This window comes from Indicator indicator, chromosome 15 (assembly GCF_027791375.1).
Source record: "Indicator indicator isolate 239-I01 chromosome 15, UM_Iind_1.1, whole genome shotgun sequence".
NCBI lineage: Eukaryota > Metazoa > Chordata > Aves > Piciformes > Indicatoridae > Indicator > Indicator indicator.
Genome location: NC_072024.1, coordinates 11,819,341 through 11,845,808, shown reverse-complemented (window position 1 = coordinate 11,845,808; position 26,468 = coordinate 11,819,341). Strand labels below are relative to the sequence as shown.

The 26,468-nt window shown below is 40.0% G+C and overlaps 2 protein-coding genes across 2 annotated transcripts; one reads left to right on the top strand and one right to left on the bottom strand.

Annotated features, from left to right (window-relative positions):
* Positions 1-4,704: 4,704 nt before the first annotated feature.
* CHCHD4 (coiled-coil-helix-coiled-coil-helix domain containing 4) lies at positions 4,705-13,339 on the bottom strand. The gene is made up of 3 exons (XM_054387163.1): positions 13,283-13,339; positions 11,280-11,378; positions 4,705-5,320 (listed from the first exon to the last, which is right to left on the bottom strand). Exons 1-3 carry the CDS (start codon positions 13,302-13,304, stop codon positions 5,025-5,027), a joined length of 417 nt encoding a protein of 138 aa, XP_054243138.1. The 5' UTR covers positions 13,305-13,339; the 3' UTR covers positions 4,705-5,024.
* A 371-nt stretch (positions 13,340-13,710) lies between these two features.
* On the top strand, positions 13,711-25,781 carry TMEM43 (transmembrane protein 43). The gene is made up of 12 exons (XM_054387162.1): positions 13,711-13,796; positions 14,576-14,725; positions 15,537-15,671; positions 16,723-16,817; positions 18,356-18,405; positions 20,615-20,684; positions 22,050-22,120; positions 22,286-22,407; positions 22,816-22,890; positions 22,972-23,073; positions 24,461-24,578; positions 25,545-25,781. The coding sequence occupies exons 1-12, from the start codon at positions 13,785-13,787 to the stop codon at positions 25,745-25,747; spliced, it is 1,203 nt and encodes a 400-aa protein (XP_054243137.1). The 5' UTR covers positions 13,711-13,784; the 3' UTR covers positions 25,748-25,781.
* Positions 25,782-26,468: the final 687 nt, after the last annotated feature.

Sequence of the window (26,468 nt, the reverse complement as noted above, 5' to 3'; positions counted from 1 at the left end):
TCAGGCTTTCAGCTCCTCTGCATTTCAAAAATCACAAGTCTAGCTCTGAAAATATTAATCCAAATTAATTTGTAACATGGCCTTTATGAGGAAAAAAGGCCATAAACCCTGACGTTTCAATCATTAACTGTACAGGTAATACCCAATAACAACAGCTGTACACACTCCCAGTACTAATTCTCTATCTGTGGCTTCACACACTATCAAATTCTGCCAATCTTTACTTGTTCCAGGGCTAAATCGGAAGAAAATCATCTGGATCCAACATAAATCCCTGAGTTCTCTATGTTGCAAGGAGAAAGCATAGAAAGCCCCTTGAGCCAGGTAAGAGCAGAGAGCCAGTACCTTTAAGGAGAAATGTGACTGGCTGTGAGGGGAAAAGGAAGCAATACTGGTGGTTTGGGGGTCAGTGAGAAGGGGACAAAAGAGAAAGGAAAAGGAATAGGATGGAGGCAGCAACACTCATAACAGTAAGGTTAGAAACCATAGATGTAAAAACAAACACTCCTCTTTCATACAGCACTCTATGAAGGGAATGTCTTAGTAGAAACAGTTATACATTACATTTTCTAGTATTTCACTATTTTAGCAGTCCTTGACCTATTTCTTGGCCTTCAGAGTGTCTAGATACTTCAATATTTGAGTTTATTCCATGCTCAGCTACAGATACATGTCTAAAACTACAACTCCAGACATCTTGCGCTGTGCAGTCAGAACCAGCCTACAGTGAAGAACACTGAGATTTGAAATTACTTCACATTGAACTCTATTAGGTACTACCTTGTACTAGTGGGAAAGAATTATGGATGTTATAACTAGTGCTGCACTTGTCCATCCTTCCTCTATTGAATAGGTTCCCTCTCAAGTTCTCGGTATCACTAACAAAACATCAGCTCCAGAGGGATTAAAAGCAGTTGAAAACCAATTGCAGACAGGCTGGTGCTGTTCAACAAAATGAAGTCATGCCCAATGAATAGAGCTGAGTAAGAATAAATGACAAACTGCTGGTAGCTTCTCTACACTGTCCCACATTAACAGCACTAGAATTGTAATGAGAACTAAAGCAAGAGTCTAAGAAGTGTATAATATCCTTTTTCTTCTTCCCTAGGAATAAGAAAGTAGGTTCCACCTATTTAGGTAACTACTTTCCTCAAAGAGATTCATTGAGGTGTGATCAGATAAGTGCCATGGATGAAAAGGAGACATTGCTGGAAGGTTTAACAAGGACATTCTCAATAGGAACTGCAGAGGATATAGATCTTGTTTCGAACACAGCCCTGCCAGGTCCTCTGATCTAATGATCCTTACAATAAACTGCAAGATAAACATCTACCTCTAGACATCACTGAGTACATCATTCCACTTGCAGGGAAGAAAGAAAAAGAAAGGTCAGTTCTGCACCTGAAGTGAGGTCATATCTCTAGGAAAGTTACTAAACACTAGTTAAAGTTAGGTCTTTGAAAGGGAGTCTATACTGTACAAAAGAAGCAGTAAAAAAATTAGTTACTTTTAAACACATTCTGAAAAGGCAATTATAACTGTTTTTTACTACTTTTCATATAGATATATTTCAATATATATTGAATGTTAAAACAATCACCTATAAGAACCAAGTTTTATAAACAATCTGTCAGCATCAGGGAATATGACACATGCTCCACAGATTCAAGCTGATTGCAGGAACAACTCCATCCTATCAAGCAAGTTATGACAATTTGTACGAGTTTGTCACTTGCATCATGCAGGAGGTCCTGTTAGTTGCTAACTTATCATCTGCTTATTTCACAAGCTTGCATGTATTTCCAGGAATCACTAAAATAACCACTGAGTGTTTTCAGATTTAAATTGGAGCATGCCATTATAAGAAAATCATGTAAACAAAGCAATGCTGGGAAACAGAAGAGAAACAAGGAGTCACGTTATACAAGGACAACTGTATTAGTTCACAAATGAAAGAAAAGAAATTCCAAACAATTTATTTTTTTCCCCTATTCATCTAGAGGTGAAAACAAGCCTACTCTTACATCTGGAAAACAAATCTCCACATAAATTTCACAATGTTTTCAAGGGATATAATAATCAAGAAAACATGCCCCTAAAATTGCATCATCAAAATCAGCTGCAGAATCCACAATTCACTTTATTTTCACAAGACCAAGGAGGCAGCAATATGTATTTATTGTTGATCTACCTTCTAATTCCTAATCTTTCACTGAAGTGCAAACTATCCTACATAATGTAAAATAAATAAATGTAAAATCCAGAAGGAAGTCTGACTGCATTTTACTTCTCTTAATGAAGCAAAATATAAATTCCATGGCCAGAAATGTACTCTAAGAATTATGCCAGAAAACAGGAGGGACTGGATCTGTGTCTCAACATATAGCCCTAATTCCCTGTCAAGTAAATCTTTATTACTATTTTAAGACTTTAATGGTGGGGAAAAAAAACAAACAAACCAGCCAACCAACAAAACCATGCACACACAAAAACCCACAAACCAAACTAAACCAACACACAAAAACAACAGCAAACCAAAACAAACGGTTAAAACCAAAACAGCCAGAAAAGATGCAAGGGTGAATGAGAGGGAAAAAATAAAATAAATTAAAAAAAAAGGTAATAATGAGAAAGACTTCATTTAATTATTTTTTCAGTCCCAGTTGCATCACTTCCACTTTTAAGGGATCATCCAGAGTGCAAATGCAGTGAAATGATGACAGTTAAACTAGCTCTTAAATTAACAAGGATAGGAGGGAAAGTGATTAATTTCCATTAGGGCCTCTTTATGATTAGAACACCTCAGACACATAGCAGAGTTTTTCCACGTTTTCTGATGCAAGGCCCTTATACATATTCCCTATTTGTACTGGATCTAGCACAAGAGATTACTAAGCCACAGCAGGCTCAGAAAGAATTAACTGCATGCTAAACACATCTTCAAACACACTAGACTACACTGCAAGTTCCCTCAGTCGGTTTTGGATTTAGATCCCTAACTACATCAGGACCAGGATTATTGTGGTTTATGTTTTATAAAAACTGTTACAGAGGATAAACCCCAAACCTGCAGAGCATTACAGGCAACGTGGGAAAGAAAGGCACAGCAGAGAAAAAAATAGGAGCCAAGGCATTCTTAGAACAGAGCACCCCTTCACAAACAGCTCCTGCTTCTTCACAAGGTACGCATTGGATTTCCATTTGAACAACCACAAGCCTGGGTGCCTGTGATTTATTTTTTGTATTTGGTGCCCAGTGTTTATCTGATTGCCTAAGATTTCATTTTCATGGTCCAATTGCCTAAGTGCCAAGGTTTATCACTGCTTCTTTTGTGCCCATTTACTCAGGTTAACTTGGCATTTGTCTTCCTATGCCTGAAAGAGCCACACTGAGAAGATCTGTCACACTTTCTTTTAAAAGCCAAGAGATGCTAAGAGTACCTTACCCTAACACTTGAACACTTGTCAGCCACTTAGCTGCCTATGATTTCAAGGATCCAACAGCTGTACTGAAATATAAGCAGTTGAAACAGATTGAAACAAAAATTCCCCTCAGTCAGAATCATCAGCACTAACACTGAAATAACTTAAGCAAAGGAGAGACTCAAACCTTATAAAGCAGCAATGCTGCTGAGCACTCAAGACTGCAGCTCACAAACAGGCAGGTGTTTAAACACTACTAGACCTGCATTGGGCTGCATTGCTGCCACTACATTTGCTTAGGTTAAGTTAACCAGCACATAAGAAGAGCAAAAAAACTAAACAACCTTGCAGTGAACTGAAGCCACAGACAATTGATTTTGTACTACAGTTCTCAGCCTACATTTTGCTAGCAAAGAAAAACAGAGTAGCATTTCCTTATCCACAGGTATTAAACTACTGAATTTTTTGCATCTCCAAATTTTTCAAATATTTTAATAGCTGTTCAGATCCTGTGTAGTGCTGGTTCATCATCCAGTCTACTGTGGCTACCGAAAACTCTTTTTATTGCTTCCTGCCTGGAGCTGGGGAGAATAGGATAAGAATAAAAATCTAACAAGCTGAAGCAACTGATCATCACAACCCACAAATTTATTCAAAGTCCACTTACAATGCAGAAGAGTTCTCAAATCCAAGCAGTGTTAACAAAAGAAGCACATCATAAAGACACAGGAGCTTTTAATGAAGTAAAAAGTATTTTCTTTTTAATATGCACTTAAGTCACAGTATCTGTTTTTGAGATAATTACACCAGGTAACATTTTCATTGTATTCTCAAAGTACTTCACCAGAGCCTGTCTATACACTGAAGGAGTAGGTACTAACTAAAGGAACCCAAAAAATGTGGTTTCAGAGCAAAAATAAAGCCAGTGACCAACATTCTTTCCATTCATCTTTGAATTCGTCTTTGCACAACACACCGTTTTTAAAAATGAAAAAAAGTCATCACAATAATTAAATGAAATCAAAAGATATAGGCATTTCAGGAGTTTTCTGGCAGTCCTTAATAGATGCTGGTAGTAAAAGGCAATCATCATCTAATAAGATCATTTTAACTTATTTTGCAAATTCTAGATTTAGGCTATTTTCAATGTCCTGTATTACTCTGGGGGAAAAAAATCTTTAAAGGAAAAACAATCATTTAACGCAATTTCTATTAATAGTACATTAAAAAAAAGAGCAGCTATTGATTACAACATACTGAAATGAAGACAGACCTGGTGTGCTAATGGAATTTTAGTTGAAAGCAATATATTTAAAGACATTATTCAAGTCAAAATTCAAGTTGAGGGTAAAAACCAGCTGTTAAAGTATTAAATGTGTCTGCTAGCTGGTTACACAGTGCTTACACATGCTCATTCTCTGTGCAGTATTTATTTGCAAGGCTGTAGCACTGAGACTTCTCCTTCAGCAATAAATTACTTGCTATGATACAGTGCATAGAACAATGGTGAAACATTTCTTGACAACTCAGCAGACAGACATACTGCAAAAGTCCATGTCTCTGAAAACGAGAAATGGAGACAACAGCCTCCTTACATCTTCATTAGCTAGACCCCCTCTCCTCTTTGGCAGCAGAAGCTTCCATAGGAGTGGCTTCCAAATCTTTGCTTGACTTGTCTTTTTCTTCATTTTCATCTTCTTGAGGGTAAAGATCTGGGTATTTTTGCATGCATTCCTGCATGGCACGGAATTGGTCCACACAGTCTGATCCCTTTATTTCTTCTGTGCTATAATGGAAACATGAGAAGGCTGACTTGAACTGCTCCCCACAGGGACCACTAGCCATTCCACCCAAGCACGGGCAATTCCAATTGATATCTCCATTGGGCAATATCAATCCTGAACAAACAAGAAACAAGAAAAGTTAAGTACTCTTTCCAAAAATTGATTTCTTTCAGTGAAAGCTGCAAGGTCACAGGTGTAAGCTGAAGCATCAACAATGCCAAATTAGTTCTGTACCTTCAAGGGTGTTAAACACCCTTCACTTCGTGGCCACCGTTTCTCTGATTCTTTACTGGGCACAAGTGAAATTAACTTTATATCCATGCTCGAATTAAAGTTTTTCTCCCTGAAATACAGATCACTGAGAATACCTAATGGAAATCACAAACCAGATTTAAGTCCAGGTAATCCACTTTCCAGACTGACAGGGGAACAGGCAAGCCTTAAAGTCACATCACACTAATTGTAAGAATTTAATTCCAGTATCAAACCCAGAATTCTCTTAAATCAAGTTGGATGAATGTACTTTTCGTCTTATTTTAAATGAACTCATGAATACTAACCCTAACTTTTCCCCTTAAAATTTGAACTGAAAAAACAGAATTCCAAAAGTGAAAATCAGTGTATTTGTAAGACACAGATTATGCCACATTCCACAGAACTAAGGAACAGTGACAGCCTTTTTTGTTTCTAGGAATCAAGTTGTGCCTTAGATCACAACTGAAAGAGAGTTAGGTCTCATTTTAGACTCTAAACAGCAAGAGCTGTAAATTTTTGTTCTGAAACAGTTGAAGTCAACACAGAAATACTTCAGTGACAGAACAGCAAGGTGAAGATTTAAACGGGCATATGTTCTCCAAGACATCGACTGACTTGCACAATGAAGTTCAAGCAGTAAGCAAGAGAACCTATTTCCTCCAAGTTTTAGAAAACCTTTTAAACATTCAGGTGTAAAAATGCAACATAATGGAGTTGGTCACAGGGGCTTCTAGAGTCTCCAATGCATTTCTCTAAAGAAACATCTCCATTCCTTTTTCTGCTTTGCATGAACATACATGTAGATAGTTTCATCTACAAAGAAATATTGTGCTGTGATGCAAGATGCTTTCTTCCCACCTTAAGTTTGCTCTCCTCTTCATAAACTTCCCTAACTTCATCTCCAGGTTGAGTTGCTGTAGATGCTAACAGCATGTTAGAACCTGATGTAACTCGATGTTACCCAAAATATTCCCACAGAATTCAATAAGCCTACTTATTGTCTTTGTCTGGTGGGATTGTGAAGTTCCAGACATATGTTTTGTTTCCACTAGCAACTCCTGGGACACTAGGTCACGTTATCATGAATCTTACGTACTGATACAGCAAAAGCAGCTCAATCATATTTGTTTCTGTATTAAAAGGAAAATTTTACTCTGATTTGCAGTTCATCACTGATGTGCTCTAACTCAGTTAATGCAGTTCAACAGAAAATTACAGTCAGTCCAATCTCAGTGTTCAGTCTGCTCTTCTTTACAGAAAGTAAAAGCTTCCTTAGCATGATTTAGCCAACCACATGAATATTGTCATTTTTCATAGGTTATGCTTTATTTGGCAAGATACTTTTGTAAAATACCTGTAATAATCATTGTACTGAAGATACACCTAGAGCACAGTGCATCATGGCATCTCCAGCTGTCTGGAGGAAAAGCAGAACTTGAGACAAGGAAATGGGATGGCTGGTGCTAGATTCCTTATTGCCAAGGACGACATAAAACAGAAAGAAGTTGATCATACGGTGTAGAAGAAATACAGCTTGCTTTGTAAATCACATTTTGAAGTCCTATATTCCTCCTCACTAACATCTACCAGTCACTTTAAACAGTCATTTTTCCAATACTTCTAAAAGAAAAACAAAAAAAAAAAAAAACATTAAAAGCTTTGGAATGTTCCTGAAGACACTACAGCAATAAAATGACTTGTAAAGTAACTCTCTTAATATAAGAGCCAGAACTGCCTTGCAAGCACGCAAATTTTAACAACCTAAGAGTTAACCCAAACAATGCATCCTTATCTCTCACATGAGCATCAATTTGCACCTATCTGATCACTGAAATGGCATCTCTTTATGATGTTATATGCACAGAAACCACGCTTTAAAAAACCAAACAACAAAACTGCAGCTGAATAAGGCAAGCATGTCCTCACTGATAATTACAGCAGAATGCACACTTCAGTGAGCCAGTGTATCAGCTAGCTTAGAACACAATTAAAACGGAAACAGATTTCATCCATCACACTCCCTGAATTGCAAGTCTGCAATAGACAGGATTACTATTTGTCATTAAAACTGAATTAAAATTTCTTTGCAATGCTGCCTGAACCTCACAGATCCAGTGGGTCATAATAAACTTGAGTCTGTGCTGGAGAAGAAAAAGCAACTGTTTACATCATAGCAGATCAAGGTTTGTGTTAGCAGTTCACTGCCAACATCACACAGTCTAATCTCTCTTAGCTCATGGGATCTGTTAATATCATGGATGAGGGCAGACCCATCTGCATTTATGTCAACACTTCTCTTTATACTTGCTGTAATGAAGACCCACTGCTGTTCTGCAAAAAGTTTCTTCCCTTTTATAGAACAAACACTCCAAAACCAAGCCTATCTGCCAATAATTTACAACGTAAGATGACAAACACATAACAAGTAGAATTGAAAGGGACATCATCGATCACAAAACAGTCCTGTACATTTGATCATGCATCAAGTTTTTTCTTAAAAGAATTTGGGGTTTTGCTTCATCAGTCCTCTGTGGAGTGGAACATCTCCCTTATGAGGAAAGGCTGAGGGAGATGGGTCATTTTAGCTTGGAGGAGACTGAGGAGTGACTTCGTTAAAGCTACATGAAGGACGAGTGTCAGGAAGACAGAGCCAGGTTCTCCTCATTGATATCCAGTGATAGGAGAACAGGCAATAGGTGCCAACTGGAGCATAGGAGGTTGCATATAAACATAAGAAAATAAACTTTTTCACTGTGAGGGTGACAGAGCAGTGGAACAGGCTGCCCAGAGAGGTTGTGGAGTCTCCTTCTCTGGAAACATTCACAACCCTTCTGGCTGCATTCCTATGTGACATGCTTGAGGTGATCCTGTTCTAGCAGGGCAGTTGGACTAGATGATCTTTCAAGGTCTCTTCCAATCCCTAATGTTTTGTGATTCTGTGAAACCTTTTCAAAACTGTCTCTAAAATAATATTATAGAAACAAGGATGGAAAAACTGAGAAGGAAGAGGACAGCAACAAACACTGTTTGAGGTGCTATTCCACATGGACTTTTAGCCAATTCTGTCATAGCTGCAATGCTAATTAAAATTACTTTTCATAGATAGAACACTCCATTACCTTCTTCATATAAGCCTAATAAACTAATCCTAACTGACAGACATTAGTAAGAACACTACACAACTTTATTTTCTCCCAAGGGAAACAGAACGTAAGTTTTCCTTAGTGACCTACTGACTAAAGTGCTCCAAGGCTAATGTTTGTTAATGCCTGAAGCAAAATAACTACCCCAAAATATGAAATGGCAGGTTTAAGGTCCCTATAAACCCCCAAAATCTCAAGTAAGTTAGAAAGCAATACAGATTATGGCATATCTGCATAATAAATTTAATCTTACCCAGATATGACTGCTCTGCATACAGCACAGCAGAAAAGATGAGAAGAGTCATTACAGTTAATTATGGCACATAAGCTGAACACTGGAAACCAAGTTTCCTATTCAAAGTAGATGCTAAATTAGAAAAGCCTGCATGTTACTTTATGTACATGGTCCCTTCCAATTTTCTTTTAAATAAAACCACACAAGACAGAGCTTCTGCACTTCAACATAGTAAAAAAACATTTTACCCACGTCTTTCCTGCCCACAAATTTCACTCCTATTAGATGCAGCTACATTCTGTAGTATGTCAGTTGTTTCTCTGTTTTGATCTAATGCATCACAGCCCAAGACTGTTCAAATGAGAACTTTTCAGAGAACCCTTAAAACATGGCAGTAAATTATCCCATGTCAAGAAAAATAAACCCAAAACAGCAACAACCCCCCCAACCAAAATTTGTATTTAAATAAGAATTTAAAGAGAGTTTACAAAGTTTATAATTTTGAATCACATGGATAAGGTGTCCCCAACATATGCAGCTGTTTTTTCTTCCCTGCTTTATAGTTTAGAAAGGAAGTTATCTAACATGCTGTAAATACAATACTGCTAGCAAAAATCTCCACCATTTCCTCATCATAGACCCTTCATATCCAGTAAAAACACATGAAAGAATCACTCAATAGAGTAGATATTAAATTTGCTTGAAACAGGAAGTAAAAACTCTGATTTTGTATCACCTCCACTTAGCACAGGCAGGAGCAAATACTCAAAAACGAGCTCTCCTCAAACACATTTTCCATCTAAGGATGAACTATTTTACATGAATTCTCCATAGGTTCCATATTCCTTTGTGGTCAAGGCAGTAATGGATATAAATGCCATGTAGACTTTATTGCCTGAAGAAGTCTCTATCTGAAATGTTTAAGGGTTGAAGCACCATTCCCCAGTGATGAAGGTGACAAATTCTAAAGTATAGTTTCCTCCAAACAGGCATTTTGGGTATTCGGTCTTAGCCAGCAAAACAACCTACATGAAAGTACAAAGAAAAAGAATTCCTAACAGATACTAAACTGCAGCTTTTAAGCACCTTTCTGAAAATGAAATTCTCTCATTGTTCTCACTTGGGTCATCATAAAACTGAACAGATTCATCCCTGCTGATAAGCAAAACTTTTAGATCCATTTGCTGACTACATGCAGTTGTAATGAAGCCAAGATAGACAGCTAAATGCAAAATCAGAATTATTTCAAATCTATGTAAGAAAAAGGCTAATGACATAAGAAGACATGGTTCAAATTAAACTACATTATGCACAGCTAATAAAGCTCCCTTAAGTATTCCAGGTGCTAAACTGTGCTTCAATACTGCCCTCTAAAGGGCACAGAGACACTTGCATAATTTTTACTTTCCAACAAAATTTCAGTCTCAGCCTAGTTGAAAGCAATGAGATCATTTCACACAAAGTTGCTGAAAGACCTGTAAGCACAGAGGCACTTAAAAAAAAGACAACCCACAAACAAACAAGCCAAAACAAAGCCCAACACCCCCCCAAATTCACAGATGTTTATGACAATTTATCAACCTAGGGCAAAAATTGGCTTAATCATGATAGGCACATGATATCATTTACCTATTACAAACAACCTAAAATACGCTCTGTGCAATCAGAATATTACCAGTCTTGATAGCACAAATATTCTGCTCTCTTAAATCTCTATTTCCAGGTTTGATCTATTTCAGAGAAGAACTTTAATCTTCACTGAAAACTTTAATAATGTCTATCTTTTCAAGGCAAGATGGTTACAGTTGAAAACTGAGTAATTTGAACTTACCTGTCAAGTGCCATTGAAAGATATCACTACTAGTTATTGATTATACTACTAGTACAGCACAAGATTAGTCAGATATATCTAATTACATAGGGTATCCAGAGATCCCTAAGTAAGGTGAGCTCAGCTGCAGACAGTTGAGCAACTCAAATCAATGACAGCTGTGTGTAACTCTGGCTTCTCTGAAAATTGCACTTCATCATTAAAACAGTGAAAAAACAACCATAATTTTCAGTGGTTAAGCTCTAATTTCATAAATAAAAGAAGGGAAGGAAAATATTTTTCCATCTATCTCTGGCTACTAACCAAAATTATACACCATAAACTGATGTATTTATACAGGTCACTCTGAAATATTTTTACAAGCATATAAAAAAATCCACCATAAAGAACATGTCACTTGTGATGTCCTCATTTGGAAGTTACAACTGCTAAGAGTTTGGATATTTATCTACTGAGTAACCCAGCTGTCCACAGTCTTTCAAAAAAAGTGAATAATTTGTTCCTATTTCATACAAGTTTTGCTTTCCATTCTTGTTATTTAATATTGTTAGAGTGTGATATATGCAATGTATTGTGCTCCTTACTTCCCTTCTTCTGCTTACTACTGACCTTGTTCTTCATAAGGGTCATCTGGGTCATCTGCAACCAGCTCAGCACTGCTTGGTGTCTCATGGTCCTCTTTGGTCGCAAATATAATTCTGTCTTTTCCTACCACATAAAGATATAATAAACAGAAGTTCAGAGTAAGCTGAGACAGGAGTAGTCATTTACAAGGCCACTGAACATCACAAAAAATATTCAACACGATACATTAATATTTATAGTACCTAATCACCTTCAACAGTTCCAATTTTTACAGCAACATACTGTAATGGCTGTGGATCACAGTACAGTTCATTGAACTGTGAAGTTAAAGAGCTGTTTCAAAACAGGCTCAAACTACTCCATTATCAGAACTAACCTAGATGAAGGGTTAGACAAAAAAATGAAGAGTGAAGGAAAAACTATACCAAATTACAGTGAAGTGTTCAATAGGACATTTATAACAACATTCTTTATTAAAGCCTAAAGTAGTATTTCACTGAAAGGTGCTGTGAACTCTAGCAAGGATAGAAAACCAACACAGGGTCCTTCCTGCTTTTGTGCGACTCTTGGTTTAACATAGAAGTTCTGTAGTGGGGTGGGAGAAGGCTTGGCTGGAAACCTCGCAGAGTTTTCTAACTCTGTAAAACTATGAAAAAACTCTGAGGCAGACAAGCAGAAAGAAACAGCCAGCTAAACTATTCTGAATACACAACTGAGTATTCACTGAGTGGAAAAAAAACCCTGTAAGCTCCTCAAGCACTTCCTTTCATTCTCCAAATTCAAAGTGACTCGGCATATTAGAAATTAGTATCTTATTGTCCCCCGGTGTGACCTCAACCAGCAGATGTTAAGTAACATCCTTTACTTTTCTCAGTAAACAATATGCATTTAAATATGTCTGTGGAAAAAAAAAACCTAAACCCTTTCTAAAAGGGAAAGTTTTCTGTCAACTCTGCGTTGTACTCCAGCAGACTGCAGTGTAGGTTGTCCAGTCCTTTCTTATACAAAAGGAACTAGAAGCATATGAACTCTAATTTTTCTCACTGTAATTTTGTAGAATGCTATAACTTACAGATCTTGCAAAGATCTTAGACACTGTTAAAAATATAAAGCAAAGAGGTCCATGGGTTATGCCTACTTCACCACAGATCAGAATCATCATTCAGCGTGCCAGAACTTCAAAATGGCATTTCGAACCACAGAATAGCTTTTTCTTTCCAGTTTGAAACTTTACATTTAGTCTCTTTATATTACTTAAGGGGGAGCAGCAACGTATCTCCCAGGATACGTTCAAGCCTCATAAATACCCCCAACCTGTATAAAGTAATATCACGTCCAGATAGAGAAACATAAAGCTCGCATTCTACTCACCGTGTTTTCCTTAAAAAGGTAAAAAAATTCCCCTTACGGCCATTTAAACTAAGCTGGTAGAACTTTAACCCCTACGGGAATGAACCATTCCGCGCCGCAGCAGGATACATGACCGCATGCCTCAGCCACTCCACAGCAAAGCTTGGCGAGCTAAATTAGGAGTCCCGAGGTGCCCACACACTCAGCTCTGGCCATTTAGCGGGGATGTTTCAACACCCAGCTGCAGGGCTACACTTTCTCACCATGCCCGCAGCTACCCGCGGCCGGGACGTGCGCCCCGCACACCGCCTCGCCCGGGGGCGCCGCCGCAGCCGGGCGGCTGAGGGAACCCGCCAGCCCGCAGCCAGGAGCAGCTCCCACAACGCAGGCCAACCCATAAGGCTTCAGAGGCCCTCCGTGCCCTCACGGCCAACCGCCCCGCCGCGGCTTCCCGCCCATCACGAGGAAAAAAGTCGCAGGAGGGAGGCGAGGCAGCTCTCCCGTCTGGTATACATAACCCGCGGAAGGCTTTCGCACCTCTTCTCCCCTTAGGCTAGGCGTTTCCTTCAGAGACTGAGATGAGCCGCCTCGCGTCATCTCCAAACCCTGGCCGCCTCAGGGCGAGCCCGCCCGGCCTGTCCTAGGGGCATGACATTGGGAAGGACACCCGGGCGCACCTTCTTGCCTGCAATAGGACATGGCGGAGCCGTCCGCTGCTTTCCGCTGCAGCGTGCGCGCAGACTAGCCCCGCCGGCGCTCCGCCGCCCTTTACCACTCTTCTTTGCCACAGCAATGGGCAGCGGCACGCTGCTCCACGCTACGACCTCCCGCCTCCGGAAGCACCTTCCCTGCCCGCCGGTGTCCGCTGACGCACCTCCTGCCGACCACGACCTGAGAGAGGGCGCGGGAACATCCAACTCCAGCAGGCCCGGTTTTAGTGCTGACTACATCTCCCAGCATGCCCAGCGCGGAGCGGTTTCTTCCTCGGGGGAACTACGTGTCCCGGCATGCACTGCGGCGCACCCCAGGCGGGGAGCGGCGCGGAGCGGCGCGGAGGCGGTGAGGGGCGGTGAGACTTGAGAAGTGGGGCGCGGCTCTGGGAAGCTCTTGGTGCGTGGCTTTTGTGGCGCCTTCTGCGGTCTCTTCGGGGTGGTACCTGGCGAGAGCAAGAAGCTCACGATGTCGAGGAATGTAAGTACTTCTCGGGCCTGTGTTCCCATTGTTCCGCGCTACGTGTGGTGGTCCGCCGTGTCGGCCCCTTGCCGCTCCGGCCGTGCCCCAGAGGGGGCCCTGTCTGAGGTGAGGAGCCCCTTGCAGCGCCTGGTGCAGCGCAGGGACGGCTATCGCGTCCTGCTTGGCATCTCCAGATGAACAAAAGCGAGGCCTCACCTCTTCCTGTCTTGGATACGTGTGCTACTCTGAAATTACTTCTTTGTTGCTCCCCACAGTTAGCGTACCCCTGGGCTTTCATGCTTTGATGTGGTGCTGGCTAGGAGAGCAATAGCAAATCTTTTTTTAAGCTAGCTTTTTTTTGTTGTTCTAGGTGCAATTATTTTTAAGTGTGCAGGCATTTTTTCCACTGGTGAGGTAAAATGTACTTTGTTATTTATAGCGGTGCTTCAGTTGGTCTGGAATTCAGGAGTATGACTCAATTTGGCATTGACAAATTGCACCCTGAATGCGGGGTGTGGACTCCAAATAAGGAACCTAGAGACAGGCTGAGGGAAATTTGAAGGAACATGTTGAACCACTATAATAACAATTATTTTTACTGTTAGACTTGGATTTTATTTATTTGTTATAATTCTGGTATCAAAAGTGTGTTGAGACATCTATTAAGTGTGGGAAAGTTTTGGTCCAAGGCAAGAGGTGGTATTCTGTAGAGAAGCACTATTAACAAGGCTGAAAGACTTATTTTGAAACAGAATGCTTTCCCTTTCACACTAATATTGCATACTTTTGTTTAACAGTTCTCAGACACAGGCAGCAGAAGAGAGCATGTTAAAATCACAAGTGAATCCAAACCAGGGTTCCTGGAGAGGCTCAGTGAGACATCTGGAGGCATGTTAATGGGACTTGTGACGTTTCTTCTGTCTTTCTACCTTCTTTTTACCAATGAAGTAAGTAAAACACTGTCATTGTTTATACACAGCTTTAAAATGTCACAGCTGTGGTGACGTTAAATTAGTTTTGCATTTACAGGCATACTAATATGGTTATATTAAAGCTTTATTGCCTCATCCATGAGAAGAGGACGTTATGTCTGGAGAGCCTGGTGCTTACACTTGGGATAAAGTATGAGAGTGAAATCGCAGGGCCACAGGCTACACAGGTTCTGTAGAACTGGGTGTAGCAGACAGTGGCAGTGTGTAATGGGATCTGAGATTCAAAATTTGTGAGCTGATGCAGAAACAAGCTGTAGTATGTAGTATGTAGAATGAAAAAATAAAGTAAGCAGAGAATCCTAACACCATGCTGTTGCAAGCATACATGTTTTTTGGAGCCTTGGAGCAGAATTCTGTGAATTCCTACCTAAGACTTCATTTTGTACCTCTACAACAGGAAAGAGAACTGCTCTCAATTTCAGTGACTTTGCAGGAAAAAGCACTCTGTAATGTGATTGGTAAGATGAAGAAAATTTCTGCCAAGTAGTTTTATGGGTCTGTGGAAGAAGCAGCATTATTGGCACAATTGTGTGTTTCAGGAGCTTAGTCAATGTGAGTGGTGATGCTGCGTGGGTGAGAAGTACGGTCCCAAAATCATTTGGACTGCAGAAGAGCTTAGAAATACAAGGATGTTTTGAGAATATGACTTTAGGCTGAAGATAGAAGCATTCTTTGTGATCTTCAGATCTTCTCTGCTAACATTTTTCTTAAAATAGTGCTGTACCATTGATTCTCCACAACTTCATCCTGCTTTTCTTGATTGCAGGGACGAGCTTTAAGGACAGCCAAATCTCTTGATGAGGGACTTTCTCTTGTGATCCCTCTAGATAGCATCCACAGTGTGTCTCTGCAGAATGAAGGGAAATTGGTGCACTTAGCTGGTGCTCTGAGTACATCTAAGGTAAGTGAAATAGTATCTTGAAGATATGGGTATTTCAAACTTGGGAGGTAAGGACAGGTCTTTGCCAATTGAAATTTTGTTTGATATCCAGGGAGAAGACATGTAGCTTCTCTCCTCCTCTGTAAGCATTGCCAGCTACCATCCAAGCTTTGGGAGATTCTGTACAGCCTTGATCTCCTTACTCCCTACGTGCTACCTCTAGCTGTGTTTACCCTCCCACTGCCTTTGGTGAAAATTTCCCTTTGTATAGGTAACCTGTTGCATATTTATATTGTGAAGTCTTGAGGCTCTTGCAGTCTAGAGGCTCTGCAAGTTCAGACTTTTCCACAGAAATGGAGCCTGTTGCATATTTATATTGTGAAGTCTTTAGGCTCTTGCAGTCTAGAGACTCTGCAAGTTTTAGGATATCAGGTAGTGATAGGACTAGAGGGAATGGGATAAAGCTGAAAGTGGGGAGATTCAGACTAGACGTGAGGAAGAAGTTCATCACCATGAGAGTGGTGAGACCCTGGAATGGGTTGTCCAGGGAGGTGGTTGAGGCCCCATCCCTGGAGGTGTTTAAGGCCAGGCTGGATGAGGTTCTGGCCAGCCTCATTTAGTGTGAGGTGTCCCTGCCCATGGCAGGGGGGGTTGGAACTGGATGATCCTTGTGGTCCATTCCAACCCTGACTAATTCTATGATTCTAAGTTCTGACTTTTCCACAGAAATGTTGTTTTCGGTGGGCAGTTGCCACTGCAGAAGATAACACAGGACAGTAGCTCTTAGCCAAGTAAAATTGCCCCCTGGTTTAAACTCAAGCCTGCATACCATTAGCAAGAATTTCTCTCTTTATTCTTCACTATAGCAGAATTTTTTGATGATGATTCTGTAGGTCAGATATATCAGTGATGCATTTTTTGTCTTTCATAACATTCTATATTCATCTGTGTGCAACACAGTACTGTGTACAGTGAGATATGTAAATGAGTTTGATAATAAAAGTACAGTGTTTGAGTTTGTGAGATGTACAACATTTATAATGACTTGTATTTTCTTTAATTTTTTTAATAGCCTTTGTTTGATCCCAGCTATGGGCTCTCCATCCAGGCTGTCAAACTTAAGCGTCATGTGGAAATGTACCAGTGGGTAGAATACGAAGATTCCACGTAAGTAAAAGAAATCTTTAAAAGTTGTTTATAAAGCTGTTGTATTATCAGCATCTCATTGCCTTTTCTCCACCAAAAAAACAAACTAAAACCAACCAAAACCAAGTCTTTATGGCAGGAGAATTCCAGAGCTCTTGGGGTTCTTAGAGTCTCTTTGTTTTCCTTGGAAGTGTCAGGTCTTGTAGATAGTTAATGCTGCATAATTTGCATCTGATAAAGGCATTTTATCAAATGTTTCCACTTCCTGACTTTGTATAACTCATATGGAGTCTCTTGGCCTCCATGCTGCAGCTGTGTTTTTTTGTTTTCATTTTTTTGTCTGATGCTGGGCCATCTCAGACCCATTGACCTGTCACATGTGTTGTCAGCACAATTCAGAGATCTTTGCCAATTTATTGAAAAAAAGCAACCCAAAACCAAACAATAATCAAAAACCAAAACAAAATCCTGCTCACGTTTTTCCCAAAGACTCAGTTGATTTCTATCCTTTCTAGTATTCCTAAAGCTTCTTTTATTTATTAATGTACTTTCTGCCCATTTGGATTTCCTTAACTCCACCCCCATAATACTCCCTGCCTGCTAGTTTATTAGTAGAATTGTCCCAAAATACTTGGTCCTGATTTTTTTTTTCCAAATAATAACTTTCAAATAATACTAACTCACTCTTTCCTGCATCTGCTAAGCTTTTCCTGCTTCATCATGGACGCTTAAGCCATTTTTTTCCCCCCTGTCTTCAAAGAGGTAATACAAGGAGATTTTTGCTGAATCCAGGAACTTCCATTATATTTTTCCCTCAGCTATCTTCCTTGCTTCCACAATGACCATGATTTGGGTTTTGGGGTTTTTCAGTTGGTGGATTGTTGGGTTTTTTAATCTCCCAAAGAAGTTTTAACTTTTCCTAGAAAAGTAAGTGTATCCAACACTTTCAATTAAAAATTCCAGAATAAACTCTGATAAACCTATTGGTCCTAAAGCTGCCTGTTTGATACCTACAGCCCAGTATATACTAGAGTCTTTCAAAGCAATTTAAAAACCCCTTTTGTAGCCAGCTGAATCTAGAAGTCAGATTCTTTTCTCAGACTTGTGGACCTGAGACTTTTTGGTGTGAGGGAGATCTCTGAATTTCCTTGGTGCTTCATGTGTGTGCTAATTGAAGTACTCAAGTAATCCAAAACATCAAAAGGTGTGAACATTTCTCATTTTACATGTTTACGGTGCAGCATCTGTAGATGACTTGATGCTTTAAGTCAGCTTTTGTCTCACTATCTTTAATACTGGTTACTCCACATTGATCTTGTCAACCCCTACTTGTTAGCAACATGGGAATAAAAAGGTCATGGCTGTTTAGCTTTTGTGTGTAATTTTCTGCTTGTTCAGAGAATCTGTGTCTTCGGAATAGGTAGTTCAGAGAAGAGTTAGTTTACTTGTAAAGATAAGGTTGTGTTGCCAACGGTCTGTGTGTTTCATTCTGCTATTCTGCCCTGAGCAGGGGTGTGTGTGTGCTGTTTTGGTTCTCATCCCACACCTTTTCTCTTCAGGGAATATGAAGAGAATGGTGAGATTAAGAAAGAGACAAAGTACTCATACAGTAAGTTGATCAACAGAAAGTTCCTTTTATGTATGTAACTTTGGACTTTTATGTGTGTGTGTATTTTAATTTTTCTTGTAAACCCTGTATATTGTTGGGGCAGAAAGGAATGTGAAGAAATAAGCAAAAATTCTGTTTCCTAAACAAATGTCAGGACCTTCTTGGGGTCACTGAGATGAAAGGGGGCATGCTGTTAGCAAGCAACTACTACAGAAAATCTTTAGTCTTGAAACGCTGAACCTATGGATGGCCCAGAGACAGGGTCCATAAGGTCCTCAGTGACAGAAGATCAGCAGAGGTGGGAGTATGTTCAAAGCTACTCTTGAGACTGCACTTCAGAAGTGGAGTAATTGGGCCACATGTGAGCAGAAGAGAATAGACTGAAGAGCTGTGTAAGATAGGCTGGTGAGAGTCTGCAAGGTGTTAGTATCATCTAATGAAACCCACCAGCACCTTCTGATGTGTGCTGTAGTTTTTGCCAGATGCTTTTTTGGCAGGAGCGAAACTGACAGCTTTATACCCAGTAGCAGAAAAATACTCTGAGTCATCGTGTATTTGAAGATTGGTCTCTGTGCTTCATTTATCTCTGATTAAAGTACATGGATGTGTAATGTGGGTGTGCAGTAGTTTCTGGGTGTGATCATAAAAATACCCCAAGTCAGTAAAGCATGAGACCCTGCAGCAGGGAGATACAGAAGGTGTAAAGCTAATGGTTGTGAGCTATGAAGAACAGCCTTACAGTGGCAAGGAACAAAAATAAAGGCCATTGAAAAAAGAAACCAACAAAACCACACCAAACCAAAACTGCCATTTTAGGATTGAGGGATTCTGACCATTAGAAGTCTGTATATTATTAAATGTGATGGGTCAACCTTGGCTGGCAGCCAGGGGCCCACACAGCTGCTTGCTTATTCTCTTCCTCAAGAGGACTAGGGAAGAGATAGGGAAGAACAGAAATGAGAGAGCTTGTGGGTTGAAATACAGAGAGAAGGATTGCTTACTAATTACCATTGTGAGCCAAACAAACTTGACTTGGGGAAAATTAACTTTTTTTTTTTTTTTTCCAATTAAAACAAATATTTAATTACTTATTAGGGTGTTGTCAAAACATGTTTGCTCTCATCCTTTGCCAGGCTCAACTTAACTCCAGGCTCCTTTGCCCTTACCCTCCTGCCTTGGTTATCACCACAGGTTACACTCACTCCTTTAGTGGGTTAGTGAGCAGTGCAGAGAGTGGAGATTAATTTGCAGTCAGTGCTTTCTGATCCTGTTTCCTTCTCACACTTTCCCCCTGCTCCAGTATGGACTGTCCCATGGAGCAGTGACTATGTGCCCTGCTGTGAGCACCTCCTTTTTGTTCCCACCCTTCTTGATTCAGCGTTACCTGCCCTTTCTTAAAAATGTATTCAGAGAAGTGCCCCAGACTTCACTGATGGGGTTAGCTGTGGCCTGCAGTGGGATCTGCATGGATCCAGCTGCATCCAGCACAGGGCAGCCTCTGATCTCTTTCCGCAGAAACCACCTCTGCTGCATCCCCCCCTCTACCAAAATCTTGTCATGTACCCAATACATCAGAATATCCCTTACAATTATACCTACTCCCCTCTTTAAGCAAACTCCCTTTTCTTCCTTTCTGCTCCATCGTGGAAGTAGAGCAAACTATACTTAATATGGAAGCTGCTCAAAAAAAGGACTCTAGTTTTGCAGGAGTTACATGCCAGCCACTGGCGTTTGTTCCGTGGATGTAGGAAGGATGCTGTGGCCCAAACAAAGGCAGCATTACATAATTTTGACACTGGTACATACAGGCACCCTCTCTATCTGTTGCTTGACTGATCTGAAATCTGCTAGTTCCAACAGAGTTTGCAGCCTTTCCTCACAAAATCAGATTACTCCACGTGCCAGGAATTGAAGTCTGATCATGGAAGATGCTAAAAGCAAAGCTCTTGCTATGCAAAGTCAAGTTACAGTTTTATCCCTTGATTTTTTTTTTTTTTGTTGTTCCTAAATCCTGCCATTCCTTGTTAATATGCTAAGAGGATGGATTTAAGTATCAGTACAGACTATCATGTACATACCTTGATGTAAACAGTATTGCTAGAAGTATAACTTAAGAACTGATTAATTGATTGAGAGGTGTCTTCAGTAACTAAGATCTGAGTGATGATTCTTCCTGTTGTTCTTCAACATTCTTTATAATTTTGTTTAGATACTGAATGGAAATCAGAAGTTGTGAACAGCAAAAACTTTGATCGAGAAATTGGACACAAAAACCCAAGGTAACTTAAGTGCTTGGCACAGTCCTAGATTCTGTCAAGGTATCTGATCAAAGATGAGAACTGAATGACTAATCTTCATGACACAGGGAAGCAGATGGAAACTGTTGGTCTTCAGGTAGTTGGGAGAACTTAGGCATAGAGAAACTAGAGAGAAATTCAAAGCTGCCTAGTGGAACTAGAATTAAACTTATCCTTTAGTAATCATTATATTACCCTTGGACTTTGTGGTCTCCATGCAGGAGAACCTGAATGAGTTCCTTTCTGATTTTAATTAGTGCAGTCTATTAATAATTAGTTGTTCTATTTTAAGTCCAGGGTTAGAACAGTAAGCATCCTATGAGCTTGTCTTGCCTGCTGCTTTTCTAAGTTAGCATGCATGAGCTCACAGGCTTCTTTGTGGCAATTGCCCATGTACCTCTCATCTGCAGTGTTTCCAGAACTTTGTTTTGCTTCTGTGGGCTCATCCAAATACACTGTCCTTTATTTGGAAGTATTACTTCAGGAAGGAAAGCAAAGGTCTGTGGAATTTTGATTATAAGTCTCAACGAGCAGATGAGAGATGGTGGAAAAAAGGATGCATGGATGACATACCTGCTTTGTCTCTCCTCCTCATGGACACTTTTTTGTTAAGGAAAATTCTCCAAGCCCTCTCCAATAAATGCCAAGATGAGAGTAAGAAGTATTTTTTATTTAGTCATATTGCAGTACATAATCAAAAATGTGCTGCTGCTAAGAACATTTCATCTGAGTGTAGTAGTACAAACCAAGGAGGCTGAGCATAATGGTGGTGGATCCTTGTGTGAGACAGCACTGTGTATGCAGAATCAGGTCTGTAAATAAAGGATTCTTGAGTTTGGAATTTATTGAACTTGGCTACCAGGTTAAACTTTCTTTATATGGAGAGGAAGGATTATGGTCTAGGTTTCTAAATTTAGCAGGTGAGAAATAAAAATGCATTTATGATTGTAGATAAATGTTGCAAGAATTTGTTTAGGAATGTGATCAATTTATTGTCACTCAAAGCCTCTGTGTCACCACTGAACAGCTTCTTAGGAGCTGAACTCCATTTCAGGCCATTACAGGTTCAGTACAGACACAAAATAGTGAAATGTTATGATCTGAATGGAAGGTCAGGCCAGGGGATGAGATGATCATATCTTGTCTTTATTTAGTTTAGTGGCTCCAACACCATAAAGCCTGGACACAGTTTCATGATAGATTTGTTGTACATCATGACAGCAGTTTAGCTCTTGAGTTTCTCCTGATGTTTGACATAGTACATTCTGTGTGCTGTATATTGCATACTCCAAAACAAAAGTGTGTTCATGATTGTGAGACTAATCAGGGACTATCTCTGTTTCTCAGTGCCATGGCTGTGGAGTCTTTCACTGCTGTTTCTCCTAATGTCCAGGTTGGCAGCTTTGTTCTTTCCAAGGGTAAGGATTGCTTTGTACTGCCGTTGTGCCTGCTTTTGTATCAGCAGTGGACTTTGTTTGGTTGGTTTTTTTTTCACAGTGGTGGTCATTTCAAGGAAGCTAGCCAGCAAATTGGCTGTTCAAAGTTAGACTCCAGACCTGAGCTTGATTCTTTATTCTGCTTAGGTCTTGTGGATAAAATTGATAACTTCAAGCAGTTGAGTTTATCAAACCTTGAGGATCCACATGCTGATGTTACCCGAGGAGGAGATTACTTTTACCACAGCGAGAACCCCAGGCGTCCAGAAGTAAGATGAGAAAGATAAACTGAAGTAGTGATGACTGTTATGTGGAAAAAGAAAGTTGAGGCATGTCCCATTTCTATTTAAATATGTGAAAATTGGAGTGCAGACCCCATCACATAGGATGACACTCTTAGTACAGTCCGTCAGAATGTGTGCTTCTCTTGCAGGAAGCTTATGATCCTGCTTCTTTGTCTTCTGTTTTCTTGACTCTGTCATGCTTTTAAATGAATTAAAATGGGATGGTGCTGGGAGGTGGATTCCAATTCTGCCTTGCTGTGTACTGAACAGACTACAATGGCTTGACATAAACTGTCAGAAAAGGTGTTCATACACACAGGAAAGAGCTGTCTTTCCTGTGATTCTTCTTTGTAAAGAAATCTTTCTTGTCTTCCAATATTCTCTTGTTTGTAGGTAGGAGACCTTCGTGTCTCGTTCTTCTATGCAGGTCTGAGTGGAGAAGACCCCCGTCTGGGCTCTGCTGATATGGTGAGTCTTCAGCTGTTCCTGCACTTTGCAAGCTCTGTTCCCAGCTCAGTAACCAGTAAATATTTTCCCCTTTATTCAAAGGTGAGTGTGATTGCTCGCCAGCAAGGTGATCAACTGGTTCCATATCACACCAAGTCCGGAGATATCCTGCAGATTCTGTACCCTGGAGATCTCACTGTGGAGGTGAGATCACACACTGTTAGTTAAGGATCAAAACTGGAGATGATAGTGCAGAAACAGCAAGGAAGTTCTCATTTTCCTTCAGACCTGCTCTAGAGGAGGAGATACTGGATGTAAACACTGGATTTCCTCCTTTTACTAGGACAACACATGACAGCCTGTGTTTTCCTTCCAGGTTTCTGCACATTTTACGTGTTGCAGCAGAATGCTGTGCTTCACCCACTAGCAGTGGGCCTACAGCAATTGGCTATAGTTAGCTCTGATTTTTGTTTCATTTAATTTATTTTAAAAAGAAACCATGGCTAAAAAAAGCACGTGCTTTTGTAAAAGTCATACTTCAAAATAGTAAAAATCACTTTAATTAAACAAACCATGGGAGCTATCATCTTCAGCTTCTAATAACAGGAGTTTAGGCTTGTTTGAAATGTTTATTGCTGTTCTGGCTGAGAAAGACCCTTCAGGCAGAGCATTATGCTCCAATAAATCCTGCATGCTCCATCAATTTGGTGATTCATTTACTCCTAGGTTAATAGGTTTGTTTCCATTAATGATTGTTTCATGGCCTGTTGCAAAAAATCCCCAATGTCAACATTTTATAGGATCTCCCAAAAGCAGTTAAAAAGGCTTTTATTTTAAGTTGAGAGAGAGTAGCAGCAAAATCAGCTCTGCTGTGAGCTCTGAATCTACTTTAGAATTTGAGTTTATTGGAAATCAACTCATCACAAATGAATAATTCGTGGAGTACTTGTATGTACAAGTAATCAGTCAGTCAGTCATATGCATCTTTTCCCATTTTTTTTACTAGGGTTTTACTATGTCTTGGCCATCTGCATGTGTACATTTTATAAAGCCAGGAGGGCACACAGCCTATTTAAAAAAAAAAAAATCTTACTTGGAATTCTTACAAATAGGTGCTTTGCTTTGCCTGATGAAATACAGCTGTACTTTCTATCTCTTCTTCCCTGTGTATTTTCTTTCATATACCTTTCCTTAAATCATCTGTACATATTGTTGCCTTTTCTCTCTTCCTCCGAACAGTGAAATCAGATCATTCTTCCTTCATTACATTTACTTATTAGTGTCTTATTTTCCATCACAATATTGAATGTTTCCATTTGCAGTAAAAGCTGTGTGCTTTTTGCCTGTGGTTCTAGACTGTTGGATAGTGCTCGTTTAGCTGTCTTAATGCTGTTTCCCCACGTGCTGAACTTTGACATCTATTGTAGTGTGCTGTGATGTGGCAGAGAAAGACCCTGCAGAATGATCTGCAATATATCTGCTATGAGGGAATTGTACTTCTAATATGCTCTTGGCTCTGATTCCATCACAATACACTGGAATTAAGAGGATCTCAAGAAACAGGCTGCCATATAATGGTGTTTGTTTTCAGGAAGTGTTTCAGAAAGAGCATGAGAGCAACACCATGAAGACCTGGGCCCTCCGTGCAGCAGGCTGGCTGGCAATGTTTGTAGGCATCAGCTTAATGACCCGAATCTTTTACACCTTAGGTAAGTTTTTTACAGAAAGGTAAAATAATTTAGAAATAAGTTCATAAGCAGTTAGAGACTCTTCTCTTGCTCACATATGCACTTAATTTGGAGGTCATGATGAATCTGGTTTGAACTCAGATTAGATAGGATCAGAAAGTCACTGTAGGCAGATAACAGGATTCCAAAACCAGATGGTTGCTTTGTGAACATAAACAAACACTCACCACAAATATCTCTTGCCAGTCTCAGAAGGTCCCAGCGCTTGCCAAGATCAGAAGCTGAAACAAGTGTTAGGTTGATTCTTTAAAGTCTAACTCAAGGTGCTGCAATCCATTTACTTTCTACACCCACACACAAGTGGTCCCCCCAACAAGTCTTAATTAGTTGTTACATAGTAATACCTCTTTATGTCTGATTAGTTTACACTGCTGGGAACAAACAGCAAAGAAAGTTTTTGTTTATCCTTTTGAGCAAGAAAAATGTTGGAATAAAAATTTACAGAAAAGCAGGATGGTGCCTCAAACTTTTATAAACTTCAGACATCAAAGCTATCATTTGTTTTGTGACGATGAACTCTTTTTTTCCCCTTATTTTTCTATATACATGCTACTGCAAGATTTATGGTTGCCATAAGTTGGTTTTGTGCTAGCATATTATATCAGTTGCTCCAGACTTGTTCTATAACTGCAAGGCTATCAGTCTGCTCTGTCTTTCAAGTCTTGAACAAGTCTTCAGACTTAATTTTGGATTAGTTCCTCTCTGAAGAGATGATGATACCACTGCCTTACACATTTAGCTGTTGCTTAATTATCAGATGCTTTGAGGATGCTCTGCTCAAATGCCTTATGGAGTGCTCTTGATAAATATTTTGAGTCTGTTGTTTGATTTCAATAGTTTTGTGTGCAAATCCCAGGCATGAGAAAGATTTCTTTTTAAACTAACATCTTGTCAACTATTTTATCCCTTGTTGAATTCTTTCTGCAGTGGACTGGTTTCCTGTTGTGAGAGATCTGGTTAACATTGGATTAAAAGCATTTGCCTTCTGTGTAGCCAGTTCACTGTCACTCCTGACCATCTCCATTGGCTGGCTCTTCTACCGCCCTCTCTGGGCTGTGCTCATCGCGTGCCTCTCTCTTGTGCCAATTGTGGTTGCCAAGTCTCGTGTTCCACCAAAGAAGCAGCAGTGAGAAGGAGCTGATTGGGTTTTGCACTGAATCCTGGTTAGAGACTTTGAAGTGTATTTCCATCCCAGTTGCTGCAGTGTGCTTCCAGCATATCTCACTTCAGCAGCGTGCACCCAGAGTTGGAGAGAGGGCTCAATATGTTATCCATGAAAAATAGGACTTTGGGATGCCGTTTGTAGGAAGTCAGTGACAGCAACTTTGGGAGGAAAAAGGCATTTTGGAGCATCTGTATTGGTTTGAAAACCGGCAATTCATGTCCAGGAGTAAGATCCAGGTACTTGGAGAGTAAGTTTTTAGGTTCCATATGAACTAGTTTTCTGTTGTTGTTGGAGATAAATGTGCAGCTGAGTCTTGTTATCCTGCAAGTATTTCCCTATTTTGGGAAGCAAGTTCTTAATAACAGCACAGCTCCTTTCTGGTCTCTGTACACCTCCTGATGAAAGGCTGATTCCAGCCTACGTTCACTTTACTCCCCATTACTGACTACTCAAGTAATATCCTTGCCTCTGTATGTTTATTTGAAAAATACAAACCTGACTGGATACAGCCTCTTGTATTTTTAAAGAGACTGGAATTTTACCAGTGCATTTAACAGCTTAAAATACTTTTTTTTTTCCTTGCACACTAGTGTGCACACAGGAATGATGCAAAAGGAACTAAGGGTCCTTTGATTTGTAAGAACTTTGTGTTTCCCAGGCCAGGCATGCTGGTGGAGCCAAGGCTC

Coding starts and splice junctions, on each gene's coding strand:
- TMEM43 (XM_054387162.1), top strand. Junction 14,726..15,536: donor ACCTTCTTTTTACCAATGAA/GTAAGTAAAACA, acceptor TCTTGATTGCAG/GGACGAGCTTTAAGGACAGC. Junction 22,408..22,815: donor AGAACCCCAGGCGTCCAGAA/GTAAGATGAGAA, acceptor TCTTGTTTGTAG/GTAGGAGACCTTCGTGTCTC.
- CHCHD4 (XM_054387163.1), bottom strand. CDS start 13,304: ATGTCCTATTGCAGGCAAGAAG. Junction 11,379..13,282: donor GTCCTATTGCAGGCAAGAAG/GTGCGCCCGGGT, acceptor TTTATGTGGTAG/GAAAAGACAGAATTATATTT. Junction 5,321..11,279: donor TGACCCTTATGAAGAACAAG/GTCAGTAGTAAG, acceptor TTGTTTGTTCAG/GATTGATATTGCCCAATGGA.